Below are 19,633 nucleotides of genomic sequence, written 5' to 3' on the forward strand. Positions count from 1 at the left end.
GCTCTTGTGATTCGGAAGACAGTTCTAAGAGATAATGTGATGAGAGACGCCAAGTAGCTAGGAATAATACAAGGAGCAGTTTCAGATGCCATTTTTCCCAAAATATCAAATGAAGTGTCATCCAAAGCTGCTCGGGAAATTCTTCAGACAAACTACAGAGGTGACAAGAAGGTAACCAAAGTAAAGCTTCAATCTCTTAGACGTGATTTTGAGTACACACGCATGAGAGAAGATGAATCCCTTAAAGATTATTTTACTAGGTTGCTTGATGTTGTGAATCAAATGAAAACTTTGGGTGAAGAACTACATAATTAAGGAGAGACTTGTACATAATTATTAATAAGTTTGACAAGATCCTATGATTCTATGGTGAATGTTATAGAGGAAACTAAGGACATTGACACACTGGATGCACAAGAAGTTATGGTCTCCTTGAAAGCTTTTGAGCAAAAATTAGAGAGGCATGCTGATGCAGCCACAGAGAGGGCTTTTCAGTCACTTAGTGTCAATCCTAGAGAGAGAGGAGTTCAACAGCTTAATTTTTCTGAAATGAAAACAACAAGAAGGCTAGACCTTCCTACACTAAACATGTGGCGCACAACAAGGGGCTTCAAAATTGGAAGTAGACCTGATGTAGCATCACCACTAGCATTAAAAAAGTCATTAAAATATATTTTTTACAACGTTGCCAACTGGTGGAATCCAACGAAAGCTCCATTTTGGGTATTTTCCCACTGTTTTAAATTATACGCTATTAATGTTCAGAGATTGTGGTTTATATATTTCAAGGAAGTTATATATACATAAAGTCATAAACTGCATAGCAAATAATTAGTAAAAGAGACATCAAATAGGAAAGTTTGACAACGTTAAGCTATAAACATATATAAAATCTTATTAAACTCCAGTATATCGTTGGGGTACATAAACGAGTCCGATGTGTGATCAGAAGCTCCCATTGATTTACATAATACCTAGCTAAGAATCTTTAGGCTATCAGACATCAGTTAATATGAATTTGTAACCAAAACAAGGCAAATACCCGCATAGCTGGACACATTGGACAACAACTTTGATAGAGAATCAAAGCTCTTACAGGAACGTATGGTATTCTAGAGAAAGAAAAGAGAGCTAGAAACGCTGGCAGGCCAGTCACCAGCATGTATCCACTTCAATTGTCCTTGACGCGCAGGTGATCCAAGCAAGGCATCATGTAGGCAGCGGGGCTTGCCTGAAGTTCCATGAATTTCTCATATGTCATTCCAATGTACTTTGCTTTTTCGCCTTCCTTTTCTAGCAACTCCGAGATGGGTAGAGCAGGTGTGTCCAGTGCCGGTCCATGTGGTACTGCGATCGATATCCTCGTAGCTGTGTTGTTCACAGTTGCTCGATGCCATACGCTCCTGTACTTGTCGTTTGTCAGAATCTGCATTTGATCGCCAACGTTAACAACAAAAGCGCCGGGAGCAGCTTTCACCAAGACCCATTGATCATTGTGCTTGACTTCGAGGCCACACATATCATTCTGAATCAAGAGTGTCACCAGTCCGTGATCGGTATGAGGAGGAATACCGATAGCCAGGTCCGGCTGTGGGCAAGCCGGGTAGTAGTTCGCGGCCAGAATTTGCAAGCCGCGATCCCAGTTCATGGCCTTCGCAATGTAATCGGCCTCCAATCCCAAGCTCTCCGATATTCCATTCAATATTTCGGTTGCCACTGCATGGGTTCTTTTACTGAACTCCAATGACACCTCGCTGTATCCAGCAGGTTTGTAGAGTGAGTTGAACTCAGGGTGTGCTATGACCTTGAGATAATCCCTCCAGAGACGAACTTTGTCAATTGCGACGTTGAAACTGGTGCCGCACTTAATTGGGTCCAGCAGGTTCCTTGTTTGGAACTCCTTCTTCTCCTCCTCCGGCAGCTCAAAAAATCTTCGACACGCGTCGATCATTTCTTTCATCAGGCTTTCGGGTACACCGTGATTAATCACCTAAAAGACATCAAGCGCATGGAAATATTAATTTATGTTTCATTACTAATGACCATTTCATTTTATAACTATTTCACTTTGAAGTTTTGTGTGTGCGCCTGTGTGGTTGGGGGAAGTGTTATTGGCATTTCAAAAATCTCATTCTACACTCTTCACAAATGTATTTTTCTTTTTAAATATAGAAAATTTAAAGTGTAAAATAAGAAATTTAAAGTGTCATTGACAATTATATATATATATATATATATATATATAGGAATCCTTTCCCAAGAGGGATTCCCATTTTTCAAAAAAAATAGGGATACCCTTTTGGTTGTTAGACTTGACTTTAATAAAATTTTGTGGTTGAGCTTCTATGGCATATGATTTATTCTCAACCACATAATTTCATTAAAACTAAATCTAATGATCAAGAGGGTATCCCTATTTTTTTTTTAAAATAAGGATCCCTCTTGAGAAGAAGCCTCTATATATATATATATATATATATATATATATATTGAAAGTTAAAAGGTAAAAACCTACTAGTAACTATTTCAGTTTTTTATTTTAACCAGAGTGTTTTACAAAAATCAAATGTTTGAGTAATATATATGTACTGCAAAATGACAAATCTGTGAGCACTGTTCTAAAAATTGGCCTAGGCGGCCACCTAAGCGGCGTCTAGGCGCTGGGCGGTGGAGCCCTGTTCTGAATTTGGGCAAGGCATTTGGAAAAATCGGTTGGAAGCTAAGCAGCGCCTAGGTGGGGTAGGCAGGCATAGGCGGCCCCTAGGCGGAGAGCTAGACGGCACCTAGGCGGTCCTAGGCATTTTTTTTATATATATTTTTTTATTACTTGTGTGCTTTTTTCTTTTTTGGTCTCATGGTGGTATACTTATGAAAATGTTGTACCTAATTTGCAAATGATGGATTTACTACAAGTTCATCCAATACTTATGGAGATGGTGTACCTAATTTGCATTTTATCATTATTTTATTATCCATACAAATATAGTTATTTTTTAGGTGTAAATAAGTACTTATTTACAAGATATATAATAAATTTACATAAATCCGCCTAGGCGCTAGGCCTCCTGCTCACCGCCGGACTAGCGCCTAACGATTTTTAGAATCCTGCATGTGAGTGTGAATATACCTGAAAGAAGCCCCATTCTTCGCAAGCTTTGCCTATTTTTTGGATCATTTGTGCCCGTTCATCAGGGGAGGCAGAGGTGAGAAGAGCAAAATCAATGATGGGGATTGAGTGTTCTGGGTCGTTCTCATCTCCCTTGTCGTTGGGATCCATGGTGTAGGCGTACTCGGAAGGTACATAAGTGAGAGCATCTGAGTCGGCCAGGGTTTTGATGCTTGCTACCTTGGGTTCAGATGCGTCCACTGAAGTCACTGTAGGTGCCATCGGTGAAGGGAAAGAGGAAGAAGCTGAGAATACTAGTCTTAATTTGTATATCCAGAAGAAGGGAAGTGAGGGAAAGGAAGGTTTACTGACTTATAGTGGTGTGGAGAAATATGGAAAAAGGAAATGGTATTTATAGAGCAAGATGGCAGGATAACATATAACACTTAGGAAATATTTACACCGCAAGCACTCATGACCCGACAAGGTGGAGGTTTTTTCAATAAGCTTGCCAAAGCTGACCACCTAAGTTTCAAATTTGTTAGTCAAACAACAATAAAATATATGAATACATAACATATATAATTATAGTTAATCTACATGTATATGCAATATAGTAATTTTAGGATTCCAGATTTTGTAGACCACATCTAAATTTTTTCTTTAAGAAAATGATAGAAAGTCTAGAATTTTATAAACCACATTTAAACCATTCTTTTAATATTAGTGGGACCACATCTAAATTGTTGTGCCTCTACTTCCGTTCAAAAGATGATTTGGATGTGATATAGAAAATGTGGTATTTCCAGAATGAGGATCCTCTTCAGATCATTTTTGTGAGGATTTAGATTATTCTTTAATCTTATCCGTTCATCATAAATCGTGTAATCCTGTGTTTTTTTTTTTATTTGAAAGGAAACGATAGTATTTTATGCAGAGAATGATAAATCAAACTTCATGGAAGAGGGCCTCCACAATCACATACGGAGGCTCCAAACCAACAAAAATCACTAGAAAAGGAAACAGCCAACTTGGCCATACTATGTGCCGTAACATTAGCAGTACGACGCACATAACACACTTGCGAGTCCATAAAAACCCGCAAAAGAGCATAGATATCTTCCACCAGAAGATCAATCGGTGAAAACCCTTGGATGCGATTGCCAATGGCCTGAACCACCTGCAATGAGTCACTCTCCACAATAACTCTTGCCAAATTCCTATCTGCAACCCACCGAACACCCTCACGTACAGCAAGTAGCTCCACCATAGTAGGGTTCAATGCAGGGGATATTTTACGAACAAAACCTCCAGCATAGCTATTGGCTTCGTCGCAAAATACCCCACCCACACCCCCCATATTTGATTCAGCAAGGAAAGAGCCATCAACATTAACTTTTACCCACTCAGGTTGTGGGGGACTCCAACATGACGGTGCTTGAAGAGAACGGGAAGAGGAGACAGGTACAATGAATAGAAAGTTTAAAATAATTTCTGACCGTACGTGCAATCAGTTTTTGTCATGCACTATTTGTGTTTAATTTTAAATAGAAAGTTTAAAATAATTTTTGACCACACGATGTATAATGAATAAACACGATTAAAGGATCCCTGAGATCCTCAAAAAGAGAATCCGAAGAGGATACTCATTCGCATTTCTAGCATCACCTTTTCTTTAATTAATATTAGTATGGTCTACAATATAAGTTCGACTCACTTCTATTGAAGAAATGGTCTAGATGTAGAGTACAAAATGTACTAGTAGAACGTAGAGAAACCAAAAATTTTCAACAAGGGACTGCCTATGAACATGTTATATAATACATTCACTATCAAATAGTGAGGTATGCAACTAGAAAGACACAACATCATATTTAGTCGTTAAATAGTAGTGAAGAAAATAGACCAATATATTTTTACAAAGAACCCAAAATCCATAACCCAACTGTCATCTGGTTTAGATTTAGATAATTTTTTTGTAGACATGACCTTTGAGAAAAGACATGAAAGATAAATGATTTGGATTGTTAAAATACATTAAAAAAATAAACACCACAAAAACATGTGGTAAAGATGTGTAAAAAATGATATAACGGTCTATCCCTATTAAGTAAATACATATAAACTAGTGAAATGTGGAAAATATGCTTTATTTTGTTTTGTATTCTTAAGATGGAGGAGAGATGGGAAGGATGTATGCATGTATGTAGTTGATGAGAAAATTAAAAAATTGTAGGAATTCATTTCAATGGGCTCAGTTGGAAACTTTGACAACGGAGGCACACGACGCAAACCAATGAAGCCAGCACATCATCGTCATGTGCCTCCCCCCTTTAACCAATTAATAATACATGCCTCGTGCTCCTTGAGGTCAATAATTGATCAAACAAGGCAGCCACCAGAGCCAATTTTAGTAGTGTTTTTTTAATATTTAATTCTTTTTGTACAGTTTTTTTTTTTTTTTTTAATTAGTACCTAGTAATAGGTTAGCAATAATATGATTCAATCAGTTGTTCATTAAATATTATTTTATCTATTTTTAAACATGTTCAAAACATCTTAAGATGTGTGTAATGCCGGTTATAAAAAAGTTCATTCGCACACGCATAATAATGTTATTAAAAAAGTTCATTCGCACACAAACTATATTATCTACACTAAGGGGAAGGGGTGGGCTTAGCCCCACAATAAGCTAGAAATAATGTGATTCAATCAGTTGTTTATTAAATTTTATTTTTTCTATTCAATTAGGAATTTGAGAGATTTTAATGGAAGATTTGTATTATTTTGAATGCGTTTAAATTTGAAGATTTGTATTGTACACTACACGGATCTCGAAATTTAAACTCATCTAAAAATGAAAGATAGAGTGATAAGCATTTCATCACTTAGTATGTCATTTCCTTTGGATCTATAGCGGGATTTCCTTAGCTATGGCGTTTTCTACTAGAGTAGTCACCTCAAGTTTCCCTCCAGTGCCCTTTTATTCCCTAGAAAATTCAAATGGGCAAACAAAATTTGTGGTGGTGAGCAACTTTTGGAGATAAAGGACGAACACCAAAAGAAATCAAAGTCTCCCTCACATGTTGAATGATGTTTAATTATATAATTAAGTAGCAAACGGATTCTAGGTAAATGATTGAGTGATGCAAATTTGACTCTCTGATCAGTCTTTCTTTCCAATGTTTATTTATTTGGATATTTTTTATACAATGGTATTGTAACAGCCCGTTTCGGATTTTCGAACCGTTGGGGTGAAATGACGATTTTGCTCCTAGCATGTTGGTTTCGTTGTGTGGTTGTTTTGGGTTTTGTTTGGCTGGTTCTGGACCACACACACCTTCCCACATCCTCTCACCCCTTTCCCTGTCCCTTTCCCTCTCTCTCTCCCATTTATATCCCCACATGTATGGACACAACCAAAACCATCCAAACCTACACAGATCAAGGAAACAAATTACATATTCATACTCGTGAGGTCCGTAGGAGTTCAACCATACCCATTTCAGGTAAGGATACCTTCATTTTCATGTCGAACTCGGGATACCCCGATTTGGTCACTGTTTATGCACACGTTAATTCTTGTGTTTTTGGGAATTTCAAGCTTGTAGGAAGCTTGTTGAGGTCCTTAGGAGGCTCGGGGTGGTTCGTTTGAAGGTTTTGGACGTCGGGATCGTGAGTTACAAGGTTGGCCGAAGTTGGTGGTGTTTTCCCAGTGAGATTCTGTGTGTTTTAGTGCTTGAAAGTGGTATGGATTTGTTCCTCTTGTTGTAAGCTTCATTTTGGTACCAATTTTGTGAAATTTGGTTGAAAAACGAGTGAGATACAAGGTTTTAAAGTTTTCCCGATTTTCCGGCGACGGCGCCGGAGCTTCGCCGGAGAAGATGACTGAATATTCCTAACGGCGTTAATATTTGATTCAATTCTATTACTTCTATTGTTGCATTAATGAGTAAACAAAAAAAAAAGGTGCTATGTGCTTAACACGCAAATACATTTTGTTTAAAGAAAAATGACTACATTGTGGGACCCATAAGAAGGTCTCATAATCAGAAGATTCCGATCCAACTAATTGTTTTGTTGCCTTCAAGGATTATCCATGCAAGGAGAGTGGACTCTTTAGTCGTCTAATTGTCATGTAATAAATAGAGGGACAAAGTGCTGCCGATAAACTTATAGGTGATCATGAGGGGAACCGAATAAGTAGATTTTGATTTGAGAACTTATAGTGATGATGCTTGGAGGAGAATTAAAAGATAGACGGAGCTGGTACTGAGACCATATATTTGCGTGGGCCCCACAAGGTGGTCATTTTCATAAAATGAGGACATTGAGATGGTGGAATTATATGATGCATATATCAGAAATTTGATTGTTTTATTGTAGTTTTTTTTTTTTTTTTTTTTTTTCCAAAATTTTCCATAGTAGAAAACCCTGTAACTAATTGGTTACATGTTAATTACAGTTAATTTTTCATTAGTAATATAACAACGGAAGACATGATGCAAAACCGAGCGTAATGGTGTTCTAGGATTCATACAGTCGACCATTTAACCTAACTGGAGCAATGGTCTTTTAACTTAAATCCAATTGTAGCAGTGGTCATTCCAACATAACTCATTTTGACAGAATTTTGATAGAGTTAACGAAAAAGGCCATAGCTGCACATTTTGATAAGTTAAGGGACCAATGACCATGAGTTTTTAGTTGAGGGATCATCACTCCAATTGGGTTAAAGTTAATAGGTAGTTGCTACAATTTTCTCTTTATTTAATCATACAGCTTAAAAAGGAGTGTACATAAAGGAAAATTAATGTGCATAAATCATTTCCCTCACCTTGCTATGTTTATGCTGCGTGAATTGGCATCCTTCCCTCCCTCTGTCCTTTTCTCCGGTCAGCGGTTAACTGAGAATCTAATAGAGACCAAAATTAAAGGGTGTCACTTGCATTGAGTAAAGAGTAATGTCATTCATACCATGTTTTTATATCATATTTCTATACCACTTTAGGTGGCATCTGATGTGAATAGCCACATCATTTGAAAAATTTGTAAAACCCAAGGAAAAGAAGGAGAAAGACTCCTCGTATACCACAATCAGCATTTAATTAATTAGTTTTTCTTGATTATTAGTTTATTAAATAATGAACTAAATTAAAAAAATCTAATTAATTCAAATGATGTGACTGCCCATATCAAATGCCACCTAAGATGGTATGAAAATGTGGTACAAAAATATGATGTGAATAGCATTACTCTTGAGTAAAAGCAAAGGCATCTAGTTCTTGTTGGTTATGTTGGACAAACACGCTTTCTTTATGATCTTGTTTTCGATAGGCTATAACATGACCCACAATTAATAAGGCACAAAGAACAAACAAACAACCAAAACACCACACATAAAAGAAAACGCACGCCATGATCACGAGGAATTATAGTAGTTCGGCTAAAACTGACCTACATTTGCTTTGGTGATTACCGAGTTATTTCATTAGTATGAAAACCCCTTTGGTTTACAAGAAAAATCCCCTTTCCTATCACAAACCCTAGGTCTTAATATCTCTCACCCCTCACACTCTCTCAAAGTGCTTTACTCTATTGTTCATGTGAATAATCAGCCCCCAACAAGTCTATTTATAGTACAAAGATCAATTGTTACATACCTATTTTCTAATTAAGATTCCTATATTCTAATCAGGCTTCTAGGATTTCTAATCTGAATAGTACAAGCAAACTTAATTCTTTCCTAATTCTTTTTAGACAACAATCTATGCACCTTTAGTTTCCTTAATACAATCCTAAAAAAAGGAAAAGGACACTAACATTGATGAGCTAAATTCTTAATAGGTGTAGAAAAAGGTATGTAGGCTAAAAAATATATTTGTTATTGATACGTGAATGTGGAAAAATGGAAGAGAATGCTTTTTTCTCATTATCTTTCTCTACAAGATTACAAGGATATATATACATGATACAAGTGTGTAGGTAGGACAAGGTAGCCGTCCTAGTGTGTAGGTAGGACAAGGTAGGACGGCTGTAGGACGACTTGATGGCTGTAGGACGGCTAGTGTGTTGGTAGGACAAGGTAGGACGGCTGTAGGACGACTTGACGGCTGTAGGACGGCTAGTGTGTAGGTAGGACAAGGTAGGACGGCTGTAGGACGGCTTGACGGCTGTAGGACGGCTAATGAATAATATTATATACAATTACACAAGGACTCCAACCATATTCCTTATTTGTCTAACACTCCTCCTCAAGTTGGAGAGTGGATGTCAAGAACTCCCAACTTGCGTAACATACCCGAAAACTTTTCTTTCCCAAGAGGTTTGGTAAACAAGTCTGCCAACTGTTGTGCCATACCCATATGCTTGGTCTCTATTGTGCCATCTACAATCTTATCTCGTATAAAGTGACAATCCATCTCAATGTGACGAGTTCATTCATGAAAAACAGGATTTGCAGCTATATGTAACGCTGCTTGATTATCACAAAATAAAATGGAAGGACCATCCAAAGGAATGTTCAAATCCTTCAACAAAAAACGAAGCCAAACTATCTCGCAACAAGCACCTGCCATGGCCCTATATTCCGCCTCTGCTGAAGAGAGCAAAACGGTTTTCTGTCGTTTCGTCCGCCAAGAAATCAAAGAACCGCCCAAGAATACACAATACCCAGTAGTCAAACGGCGAGTGATAGGGCAACCTGCCCAATCAGAATCACAAAACGCAGTTAACTTGGTCTGGTTGTCAGAACGAAATAATAAACCTTGACCTGGAGTAGCCTTCAAATAACGAACAATACGAAGCGCAACATCCATATGAGATATCCTTGGTTCGTGCATAAAACGGCTTAGAACATGCACAGAATAGGTGATATCCGGCCGAGTGATAGTGATATATATTAACCGACCTACTAATCGTCGATACTTTTCAGAATCCTTGAGAAGTTCTCCTTTATCAGATAATTTTGTGTCATCCATAGGAAAAGCAATGGGTCGTGCTCCCAAAAAACCATAGTCCTTGAGAATCTCTAATGCATACTTGCGTTGAGAAATATAAATCCCTTGTTTGGAACAAGAAACCTCAATACCCAAAAAATATTTTAAATCACCAAGGTCTTTTATCCGAAAATGATCACGGAGAAAAGACTTCAGAGAATTAATGGCACTAGCATCATTGCCTGTAATCACAATATCATCCACATAAATGAGCAAAGCTGTGAAAGAAATACCAGACTTTTTAGTGAACAATGAATAGTCAGCTTTGGATTGTTGAAAACCGGCAGAAATGATAGCACTAGTGAATTTGGCAAACCATTGGCGAGAAGCCTGCTTAAGACCATAAAGTGACTTGTGAAGGCGACACACAAGATTCTCCCCCTGTCGCCGAAGACCAGGAGGAGGAGACATATAGATTTCTTCATGTAAGTCACCATGTAAGAAAGCATTATTAACATCAAGCTGATGAAGAGACCAAGATTGACTAGCAGCAAGAGCAAGAAGACAACGCACCGTAATCATCTTAGCAGTAGGAGAAAAAGTGTCATGATAATCAATACCTTCAGCCTGAGTGAAGCCTTTAGCAACCAAACGAGCTTTGTAGCGGTCAATAGAGCCGTCGGAATTGTGCTTGAGTTTGTACACCCACTTACAACCAATGGGAATTTTGCCAGGGGGCAAGGAAGTTAAAGTCCAAGTACCATTAGCATGTAAAGCTTGAAGCTCCTCAGTCATAACACGTTGCCAATTGGGGTCAGTGGCAGCCTCGGCAAAGGAGGAAGGCTCCATAGTCCGACTGACAGAGTTAATGTAAGAAAAATGCCTGGGAGAGTAACGGTGATAAGAGAGAAAATTACAAAGTGGATATCGCGTACCTTGTGTAGAACCGGGTTGCGAAGTCGAAGATGGGTGGGATGGCAGAATCACCTGCGAGCAAACTAGTCTTTTAAATAGGATGGAGGTTTATGGGCACGGGAAGAGGTGCGGGGAAGGGGAGGATTGGTAGGTAGTGGGGGGGGGGGGTAGGGATGTCCGTGGGTAAAGGGGCATGGGGAAGAACGGGTAATGGGGCAGCAAGGGAATCTGTGGGAGGCGTGGAAGGGGAGGAAGGTGGATGAGGGTGAGGCGTCGGGGCAGGAAGGGGTGGGTTATATGTAAAGTCCAGAGGGGGTGGGATGGGTAGGGTAGGCGAAGAGGATGAGATAGGAGGGTGAGAAACGGCATAAGGGAAAGTGGTTTCGTGAAAGATGACGTCTCGACTAATGAAAATGCGGTGATTGTCGAGATCGTAAAGGGTATAGGCCTTTTGTCCATGAGGATAACCGAGAAAAATGCAACGATGAGCCCGAGGGGAAAATTTGGTGGTGGGAATGACAGAGGTGGCATATGCCAGACAACCAAAGACGCGGAAGTGGTCATAAGATGGGGTTTTCGAAAAGAGAACCTCAAATGGGGATTTATGATGGAGAAGACGGGTAGGGAGACGATTGATGAGATAAGTAGCGGTAAGAACACATTCCCCCCAAAACTTGATAGGAAGATGGGATTGAAAACGAAGGGCGCGAGCGGTTTCAAGAAGATGACGATGTTTTCTTTCAACAACGCCATTTTGTTGGGAGGTATAAACACAAGAAGTTTGTAAAAGCACCCCATGATCAGAGAAAAAACTACGAAGAGATAAAAATTCACCACCATTGTCAGTACGAATGCATTGGATGGTAGTGCAGAATTGGGTAGTGACATAAGCAAAAAAATCCTTAATTAATTGTTGAGTGTCGGATTTATGTTTCATGAGGAAGACCCACGTAAAGCGAGAAAAATCATCCACAATGGTTAAGAAATAATGAGCACCAGAAAGAGAAGATTGACGATTTGGGCCCCAAATATCACAATGAATTAAAGCAAAAGGGAAAGTTGATGAAATTGAACTCAAAAGAAAAGGTTGACGAGTTTGTTTTGCCAACGGACAAACATCACAAATATGACTAGAATCAAAAGTACAATTAAGAGAGCTAGATGCTAAAGCTTGCAAACGAGTGGAGGAGGGGTGACCAAGACGCCTATGCCAGAAGGAGGAGGGGATGGTAATGATGTTGCAGAGAGGTTGACGGGTGGGGAGAGAAGAGGTAAGGGCCACAAGGTAATACAGATCGTCACGTCGCTTACCCACACCAATCATCGCCTTCGAAACCAAGTCCTGCAAAACACACCAAGAAGGAAAGAAGGTTATGGAACACGATAATCCATCTGTAAGTTTACCAACCGATAAAAGGTCCACTCGGAAATTAGGGACACATAAAACATCCTTCAAAGTAACTGATAAATTTAAAGGAAGAGTGCCGGTAAAAGTAATGGGAGCGGAAGCACCACTAGGCAAAGAAACAGGCGGAAAATGTGAAGGAGAACGATTAACCGAACATGAGGCGGAAGAAGTAATATGATCCGTAGCACCACTGTCAAGAATCCATTGACCATGACGAGAGGTGACAGGTAACAAACCTTGGGCAAAATCAGTAGTGAGCACGACATTGGCCTGAGGAGGGGTGGTGGTGTCACGTAGAGCAGCTAGAACACGGGAGTGCTGCTCGGCAGAGAGGTCAGGCATGGCAAGCTGCAAGTCATGCAAAGTGGGCTGGGCCTCGTGCACTTGGTGGGTCGCTGGAGTAGAAGAAGAGGCGGGGGCCTGGGTGCTTTGCACGTGATGGGCCTGGGTGAAATTATGGGGCCGGGAAGCAGAAAACCTTGGATGCCGGGGAGGACTGGAAGGTGCATGGCTGCGGGAAGAACTGGAAGCAATGGCACCGCGCGGTGGTCGCCACGGTTGGCCATGGAGGGGATGGCCAACGGGATAGCCATGAAGTTTATGGCAGGTGTCTCGGGTATGATAATCAAAATTGCAGTAGGTGCAGTGGAGGGGAGGACGAGCAGAGGAGGGACGGGACGGGCCACGAACAGCCATGGCAGCAGGTTGATCGACAGAGCGGAGGACGCCCAGGGAGCGTTGTTTTTCAGCTTGAGACACCGAGGAACAGGCCTGACGAACAGTGGGAAGGGGATTCATTAAAAGAATCTGGTCACGAACAGCAGCAAAGGATTCGTTGAGGCCCATTAAAAATTGCATGAGTTGTTGACGGTCATGCTTAGCGTTGCAAGAGCACGTGCATCCATCATTATAAGAAGCAAGCTCATCCCAGAGAGCTTTCAGGCGAGTAAAATAGGCGGAGATAGAAGAAGAACCTTGAGAAATTGTAGCAAGTTCCCGGTTGAGTTGGAAGATGCGTGGAGCATTACTCTGAGAGAAGCGTTCGCGAAGATCATCCCATACAGCTTGGACAGAGGTGGAAAAAAGCACAGATTCTTAAAGGTCAGGTTCCAAGGAATGCAGAAGCCAAGAGAGAATCATGTCATTGCAACGACGCCAAGCCGCGTGAGCATCAGGGTCGTCGGAGGAAGAAGGTTCTTGGATATCGCCAGTGATGAAACCAAGTTTATTCTTGGCACTCAAGGAAAGCTGCATGCCACGGGCCCAGGATGTGTAGTTATCACCATTCAACTTCTTGGATACAAGGATAAGATTCGGGTGGTCGGAATGATGAAGGGAAAAAACACCATCGGAAGAAGAAGAGTCAGCCATGGGAACGGCAGAGAAAGCTGCCGAAAAAAAAAAAATTAGGGCTAGGGTTATAAACCTGCTCTGTATACCATGTAGAAAAAGGCATGTTGGCTACAAAATATATTTGTTATTGATACGTGAATGTGGAAAAATGGAAGAGAATGTTTTTTTTCTCATTATCTTTCTCTACAAGATTACAAGGATATATATACATGATACAAGTGTGTAGGTAGGACAAGGTAGCCGTCTTAGTGTGTAGGTAGGACAAGGTAGGATGGCTGTAGGACGACTTGACGGCTGTAGGATGGCTAGTGTGTAGGTAGGACAAGGTAGGACGGTTGTAGGACGACTTGACGGCTGTAGGACGGCTAGTGTGTAGGTAGGACAAGGTAGGACGGCTGTAGGACGGCTTGACGGCTGTAGGACGGCTAGTGAATAATATTATATACAATTACATAAGGACTCCAACCATATTCCTTATTTGTCTAACAATAGGTTCTAGAACCTGCTTTAGCACAATTTTGTCGGTTTAATTTTGCGGATAACTCGACCTTAGTTTTATTTGAAACTTACGTTTGGCATGCATGCCCTATGTAATTTCTTGACTATGCCAAATAAAATTTGAATTGATTTAAATTAAAAAGGTGAGTGATGTCAACACATTTTTTTTCAATGGATGAAAAGAAAAAACAATTCCACAAACAAGCAAACCATGGGCGAATATGTTGACTGATATATAGAGATCGGTTTTTATCGGCCATTCCCCCAAAAATATAAAGTATGAATTAAAGTAAATAGAATCCCATGATAGTGGCTCGTCTTTCGTAGGGCATCTAATTCATACTTTTATTACATGACTTGGAATAAAAAAAGAAGCATGGTCCATGCATACACTGCTATTTGATTGGACATGTGAATTATCGTACACTGTACCTTTAAATTAAAATGTATTAATTTTTTGCAATATGTAGTGGATTGACCTGTGTTAAGAATGAATGTCATATTAATGTGAAGATGAACATTACATTAGCTAACAAGTGGTTAGAGCTTTTCTTTTCAATGCTTGCGTCTCAAACTTTCTAGGTATCAAATTGTATCCAAAATTTCTTTGATCGGTTGATCTCCCACATTTTAAATAAGGCTAGGGATATATTTGATAAAATGAAGATGCTCAACTCAGTGAGAGATTTTCCAGTGTAACTAGTACACGGGGTTTTTTAGTGTGACTAGTACACAGGGTGGTGTATTCGGTATCATTATACAAATTGTAGGATATGAGTTAAAAAATTAATCACTTAAAAAATAAAATTTCCTATTACTTATATAAAAACACGTGGTGTACCACTTATGTTCCCGTCACAGTGAAAAATTTCTCTAACTCAAAGGACCAAAACGTCTCTACCATTGTTGGTTTTGACAATTAATTATTAAAAATCCCAGATGATAAGAAAGCTCGACGTATTATGCTTCCCTATATAGCTACGCTTCTATATATTGATATTACTTAACTGGCTTTGTAGCCTTTGATATATATTATACATAGGCAATTATGGCAAGCAAAACAGTCGCTTGCCCTAGTTGCAAGCAATGGGTTCAAATGACGCCGTATGGCACACGGCACCGATGCGTCTGCGGTCATGTACTCACGACTCGCGGTGCTGCTGCAGAAACACAACGAGAAACTAGTGTTCGTGGTCGTGGAGATCACAAAGGTGAGCGTCATAGCTTCCAGAGATGGCAAATTGGTAGGTGTTTTCAAACCAAGGAATCATCATCAAACAATTCTTCTAGTACTAGTAATTCAAGTCGTCATAGTTTCAAGCAATCTAGCTTATACAGGGACAGGGACAGGGACGCTGATGTCGTTGCCCTCCTCCTGCTCGGACAAGCCAGTATGCAGTGGATCACGACCAAACAGGCGTGCACTTCTTTGCGGGGTGACATACAAGCAACATAAATGCAAGCTCAAAGGCATTTATAATGATGTGAAAAACATGGAAAACTTGCTGACTAAAACCTTCGGTTTTCCTGCCAACTGCATACGCATACTTTCAGGTAATTATTAATTAATTAGCTTTTCTTTATTTGTCAATCGTAATCCTATAACCATTCGCAAAGGGAATTGTTATTGGCACTCTAAAAATCTCATTCTACACTCCAAACTTTCCATATTTAAAAAGAAAAATACACTTATGAGGAGTTTAGAATGAGATTTTTGGAGTGCCAATAACACTTCCATTCGCAAATTACATGTATAATTATTTCTCAATTAGAAAACATTGGTCTCCAATATTATGTATAAACGTTAAAAGAGAAGCCAATCATAAAAAATGAATCGAGAAAGAAAAAGGGGTAAAAGATGAAGGTAGTGGTTATTTGTCGTGACCCTGCGTTGGCATCAAACTTTCACATCGCTTGGGGGAGGAAATGTAATGTAGTTTATAAGCTCATATCTGATCTCTCGTAGCAAGATGTTTTTTGGGTATGGAGACCCACGAACAAAACCGTTTAGGCCTTGCTCAAAGTGGATATTATCTTGCTGGAGAGTGGGCTATGACATTATTTGTGCTTTATAAGATAATATGTTTACGTTTTCAATTTACCAATGAATGCAGAAGATGATCCGCGTGACCTAGAGCGGATTCCTACAAAGAAAAATATAGAAAATTCCTTGAAATGGCTTGTGGAGGGATACCAGCAGGGAGACTCGTTGGTGTTTTACTTCTCGGGGCATGGCTTACGACAGCCTGATTTCAAAGATGATGAGCTTGATGGGTTCGACGAGACCATTTGCCCTGTTGATTTTATGGAAGAGGGAATGATCCTTGACAATGATATTAATGAAACCATTGTTTGGCCACTCGAGGAGGGTGTCACACTTCACGCTATCGTTGATGCTTGTCACAGTGGAACAAATCTTGATCTGGAGCACATGTATGACCGTAAACTGTGAGTATATTTACTTAGTCTTTAACTTCAAATTTATATGATTACATACGTTCAATCTGTGACATCAAATTTATATATTATGAGAATATAATGCCACGTATTATAAATGTGATTAAAGTTTCACAATTTAGATATCATGGGCATCAAATCCATAGTTGAAGAGTTAATACTGTCCATGCCATAGCAGCATGCAATGTAATCTCACCATAACTCTATAAAAATTCTCCTTCAACTGTGAAAATACGTTTTCTTTTTACGTGTTAATTTGCAGGAATGCTTGGAAGGATAATATTCCTCCATCTCGTGCTAGAAAAAGTACAAGGGGTGGGTTAGCGATTTCTCTTAGTGCTTGCGAAGATGATAAAATGGCAATTGATACTACTGTAAGTGATCCCTCTATTATTGTGTTTAAGGAAAATATGATGAAAAGCCAACTTCTGAATGTTTCCAAATTGAAGCTAGATGTTAGTTGGTAAGGAGGGAAAGAAAACCTATCCCTTCTTATCTCCACTAAATGATGGGATTGGAAGGCATACGTTTTCTTTAATAAGGCCTTTCTAAACCGTTCAATAATACAATACCAACAACAAAGCCTTATTCTACTAAGTGGGGTCAGTTATTTGAATCTGAGAACGCTATTGGGCTCGGTTTTGCCCAAGTCTCCATTAGCTCTAAGTACTCCACGTCTTTTCTTAAAGTCTATGTTCAAGTCTTCCTAGGTCTTCCTTTAAACTTTTTCCTTTGAGCTTCTTTCTCATAATCGTATTTTCGAACCAGAGCATATGGAGGTCTGCATTTAACATATCCAAACCACATTCACCGATTTTCTCTTTTCTTATCTTTAGTTGCGGTCCCTCCTATTTTACCTCAGATGTCTGTGTTTTTAATCTTATCCTTTTTCTTGTGCTCACACATCTAACAAAACATTCTCATATCTGCTACACTCATTTTTACATGTGTTGATGTTTGACCGTTCAACATTCCTTGTCATAAAGCCTTGCTGGAGTTGAACATTCTCTAAACCGTTCAACATTCCCCTTTTCTTTTTTTACTTCATTTTCATGTGAGCCAATATAATATAGTATTAATCACAAATGCAGGATTTTTCTGGAAAAGTAATGAATGGTGCAATGACATACCTTCTCACTGACACTGTTAGGAACAAGACCGACATAACATATGGAGTTTTGCTCGACGAGATGGTAAATTACATTAAAAAGATTAACAGCGAAAGATGGACTAACTCAAGATTCTTGAGAACTGTACTTCGACGCAAAACCATACAGGTTTGCTTTCACTTCATGCAACATGTTAAATCAAATGGGTTCGATCTTCACTTTTTTTTTTTCTTACATATAGGTGTACCATATGTGACATGCATGTTGACTACAAAGCTCATTCAGTTCTTATCAAAGTTGATATACCAAACAGTAACATCCAGGCTCTGAATCATGAGTGCACATTGTAATAACACTAGTTTTGTTTTGTCGAGAGTATTCTATGTGGAAGGATGAAACTTTAGCATAAGTTCTTAAAAGATGTTGGTCCTCTCCATACAATGCCAATTGGATTGGATGCTTAAATGCATATATCTTACTTCGGTAAAAAAAAAAAAAAAAAAAAAAAAAGTGCATACATCTCACTAGTGTCAAACTAAGAAATTGTCTTAGTTGCTAAATTTACTTAATGTGGTTGTGTGCAGGAACCTATATTGTCATCTTCTGAAATGTTTGATGTTAATTTGAAGAAATTTGTCTTGTAATGACATTTTTTTGGGTGAAGTTCTTGTCGGGAGTTGTGTCCTAAAACCTAATTTTGTAATATTGAATATTACATAACAATTTCATTTTAAATAATTAATAATAGGGCAATTTTAATTCATTCTTGAGTTTATGCTTTTACATTATAGGGGTAATATACTATGAATGAGTTTATATGATTTAAGGTATGAAAATAATGTCCTAAACAAGGTTAGGGCAAAGAGACTTGTATTTTATAGTCACTTCGTCCTTAAACAAAGTTCATAGTTTAGTGAACAGTGACCACCCAAGAAGTTTAAACGTATGGATGGTTACGACATGTTAATAGCTACAAAGTTTCAGGTTGTAGTATGCAAATAGTTCTTAGATCGGATATCTTGTGCTTATAGATATGAACTTTGACTTCACCTTAACGCCCTCACTATTGCGCAGGGCCTGATAGTGTGTTGCTTGGGTTCATATGTATGATTATGGAGATATATGAATGCGCAATAAGGGATCTATCACCTTCTAGTAATTGTTCAATAGAAAGAAATATCCCTTGATGTCACTTGAAGATCCATCTCAGAATTCTTCGGCCAAATTACTTGTTGATCAAACTATGTTTATAAGAACTGTTTCAACATGAGATGCATCATGGTGATCAAAGATATTTACACATGTTTTGACATTATTCCATATCACATAAATCTTGATCAGGATATGGATGATAAAAAAATCGAATTGCACTGTAACTACAATCAAGGTTCAAAAAAGTATCATAATTAGTTAACACTCTATCTTATTCGGGTAATCATGAATGCTAATAGGTGCCACTTATGGCTTTTAAAATCAAATTAATTTTATTGCCAGCTATAATAAGAGCCTAAGAGGTCCCATACCTATTATAGTACTAACAACGTTACATGGATGGTGAGAAGATATAATTAATTGTTAATAGTACTGAATTAATTATTTGGGTCTATTGAACATGTTCCCCCAGCCCTACCAACTGGGTCACAACACAAAGCATGATCAAAATACTTTTCATAAAACCTTGCCGGACTTATGCAAGGCACTGTGGTTTCCAATAAACCGAAAAAGTCCTGCTCCCTACTACTGCAAATTAAATTTAAGTTGAAAAATAAGGCTTACCCAGCCCCCCACGGTTCCACACCACACACTTCATCAGTCTAATTCTTCCAAGAACCCACTAGAACCCGCCTCT

The 19,633-nt window shown here is 38.9% G+C and overlaps 2 protein-coding genes across 9 annotated transcripts; one reads left to right on the forward strand and one right to left on the reverse strand.

The window, feature by feature from the left end:
• Positions 1–869: 869 nt before the first annotated feature.
• LOC103956090 (2-oxoglutarate-dependent dioxygenase 19) lies at positions 870–3,484 on the reverse strand. Its single transcript, XM_009368026.3, has 2 exons — positions 3,128–3,484; positions 870–1,990 (listed from the first exon to the last, which is right to left on the reverse strand). Exons 1-2 carry the CDS (start codon positions 3,386–3,388, stop codon positions 1,172–1,174), a joined length of 1,080 nt encoding a protein of 359 aa, XP_009366301.2. The 5' UTR covers positions 3,389–3,484; the 3' UTR covers positions 870–1,171.
• Positions 3,485–15,221: 11,737 nt separating this feature from the next.
• LOC103936470 (metacaspase-1-like) lies at positions 15,222–19,088 on the forward strand. 8 transcript variants are annotated; one of them, XR_007252411.1, is made up of 6 exons: positions 15,223–15,462; positions 15,548–15,772; positions 16,333–16,666; positions 16,938–17,049; positions 17,826–17,952; positions 18,369–19,088. XR_007252411.1 is itself a non-coding variant. In XM_048568785.1 (6 exons), the coding sequence occupies exons 1-6, from the start codon at positions 15,267–15,269 to the stop codon at positions 18,426–18,428; spliced, it is 1,113 nt and encodes a 370-aa protein (XP_048424742.1). In that variant the 5' UTR covers positions 15,224–15,266; the 3' UTR covers positions 18,429–19,082. The 8 variants fall into 8 exon arrangements, 6 of the variants coding, with proteins under 6 accessions (XP_048424740.1, XP_048424742.1, XP_048424744.1 ...); XR_007252410.1 differs by lacking the exon at positions 18,369–19,088 and adding an exon at positions 18,026–18,316 and having other exon boundaries at positions 15,224–15,462; XM_048568785.1 differs by having other exon boundaries at positions 15,224–15,462; positions 17,767–17,952; positions 18,369–19,082.
• Positions 19,089–19,633: the final 545 nt, after the last annotated feature.

Source organism: the organism of the source record quoted next, unplaced genomic scaffold (assembly GCF_019419815.1).
Source record: "Pyrus x bretschneideri cultivar Hongxiangsu unplaced genomic scaffold, Pyrus_bretschneideri_v1 Contig49, whole genome shotgun sequence".
In the NCBI taxonomy this organism is placed as follows: Eukaryota; Viridiplantae; Streptophyta; class Magnoliopsida; order Rosales; family Rosaceae; genus Pyrus; species Pyrus x bretschneideri.

Excerpts from the sequence above, each read along its gene's own strand:
- LOC103936470 (XM_048568782.1), top strand. The coding sequence starts at position 15,267 with ATGGCAAGCAAAACAGTCGCTTGCCCTAGTTGCAAGCAATGGGTTCAA. Across the intron at positions 15,463-15,547 it reads CTTCCAGAGATGGCAAATTG|CTTATACAGGGACAGGGACA; the intron begins GTAGGTGTTTTC and ends CAAGCAATCTAG. Across the intron at positions 15,773-16,332 it reads CTGCATACGCATACTTTCAG|AAGATGATCCGCGTGACCTA; the intron begins GTAATTATTAAT and ends CAATGAATGCAG.
- LOC103956090 (XM_009368026.3), bottom strand. The coding sequence starts at position 3,388 with ATGGCACCTACAGTGACTTCAGTGGACGCATCTGAACCCAAGGTAGCA. Across the intron at positions 1,991-3,127 it reads AAGAATGGGGCTTCTTTCAG|GTGATTAATCACGGTGTACC; the intron begins GTATATTCACAC and ends GATGTCTTTTAG.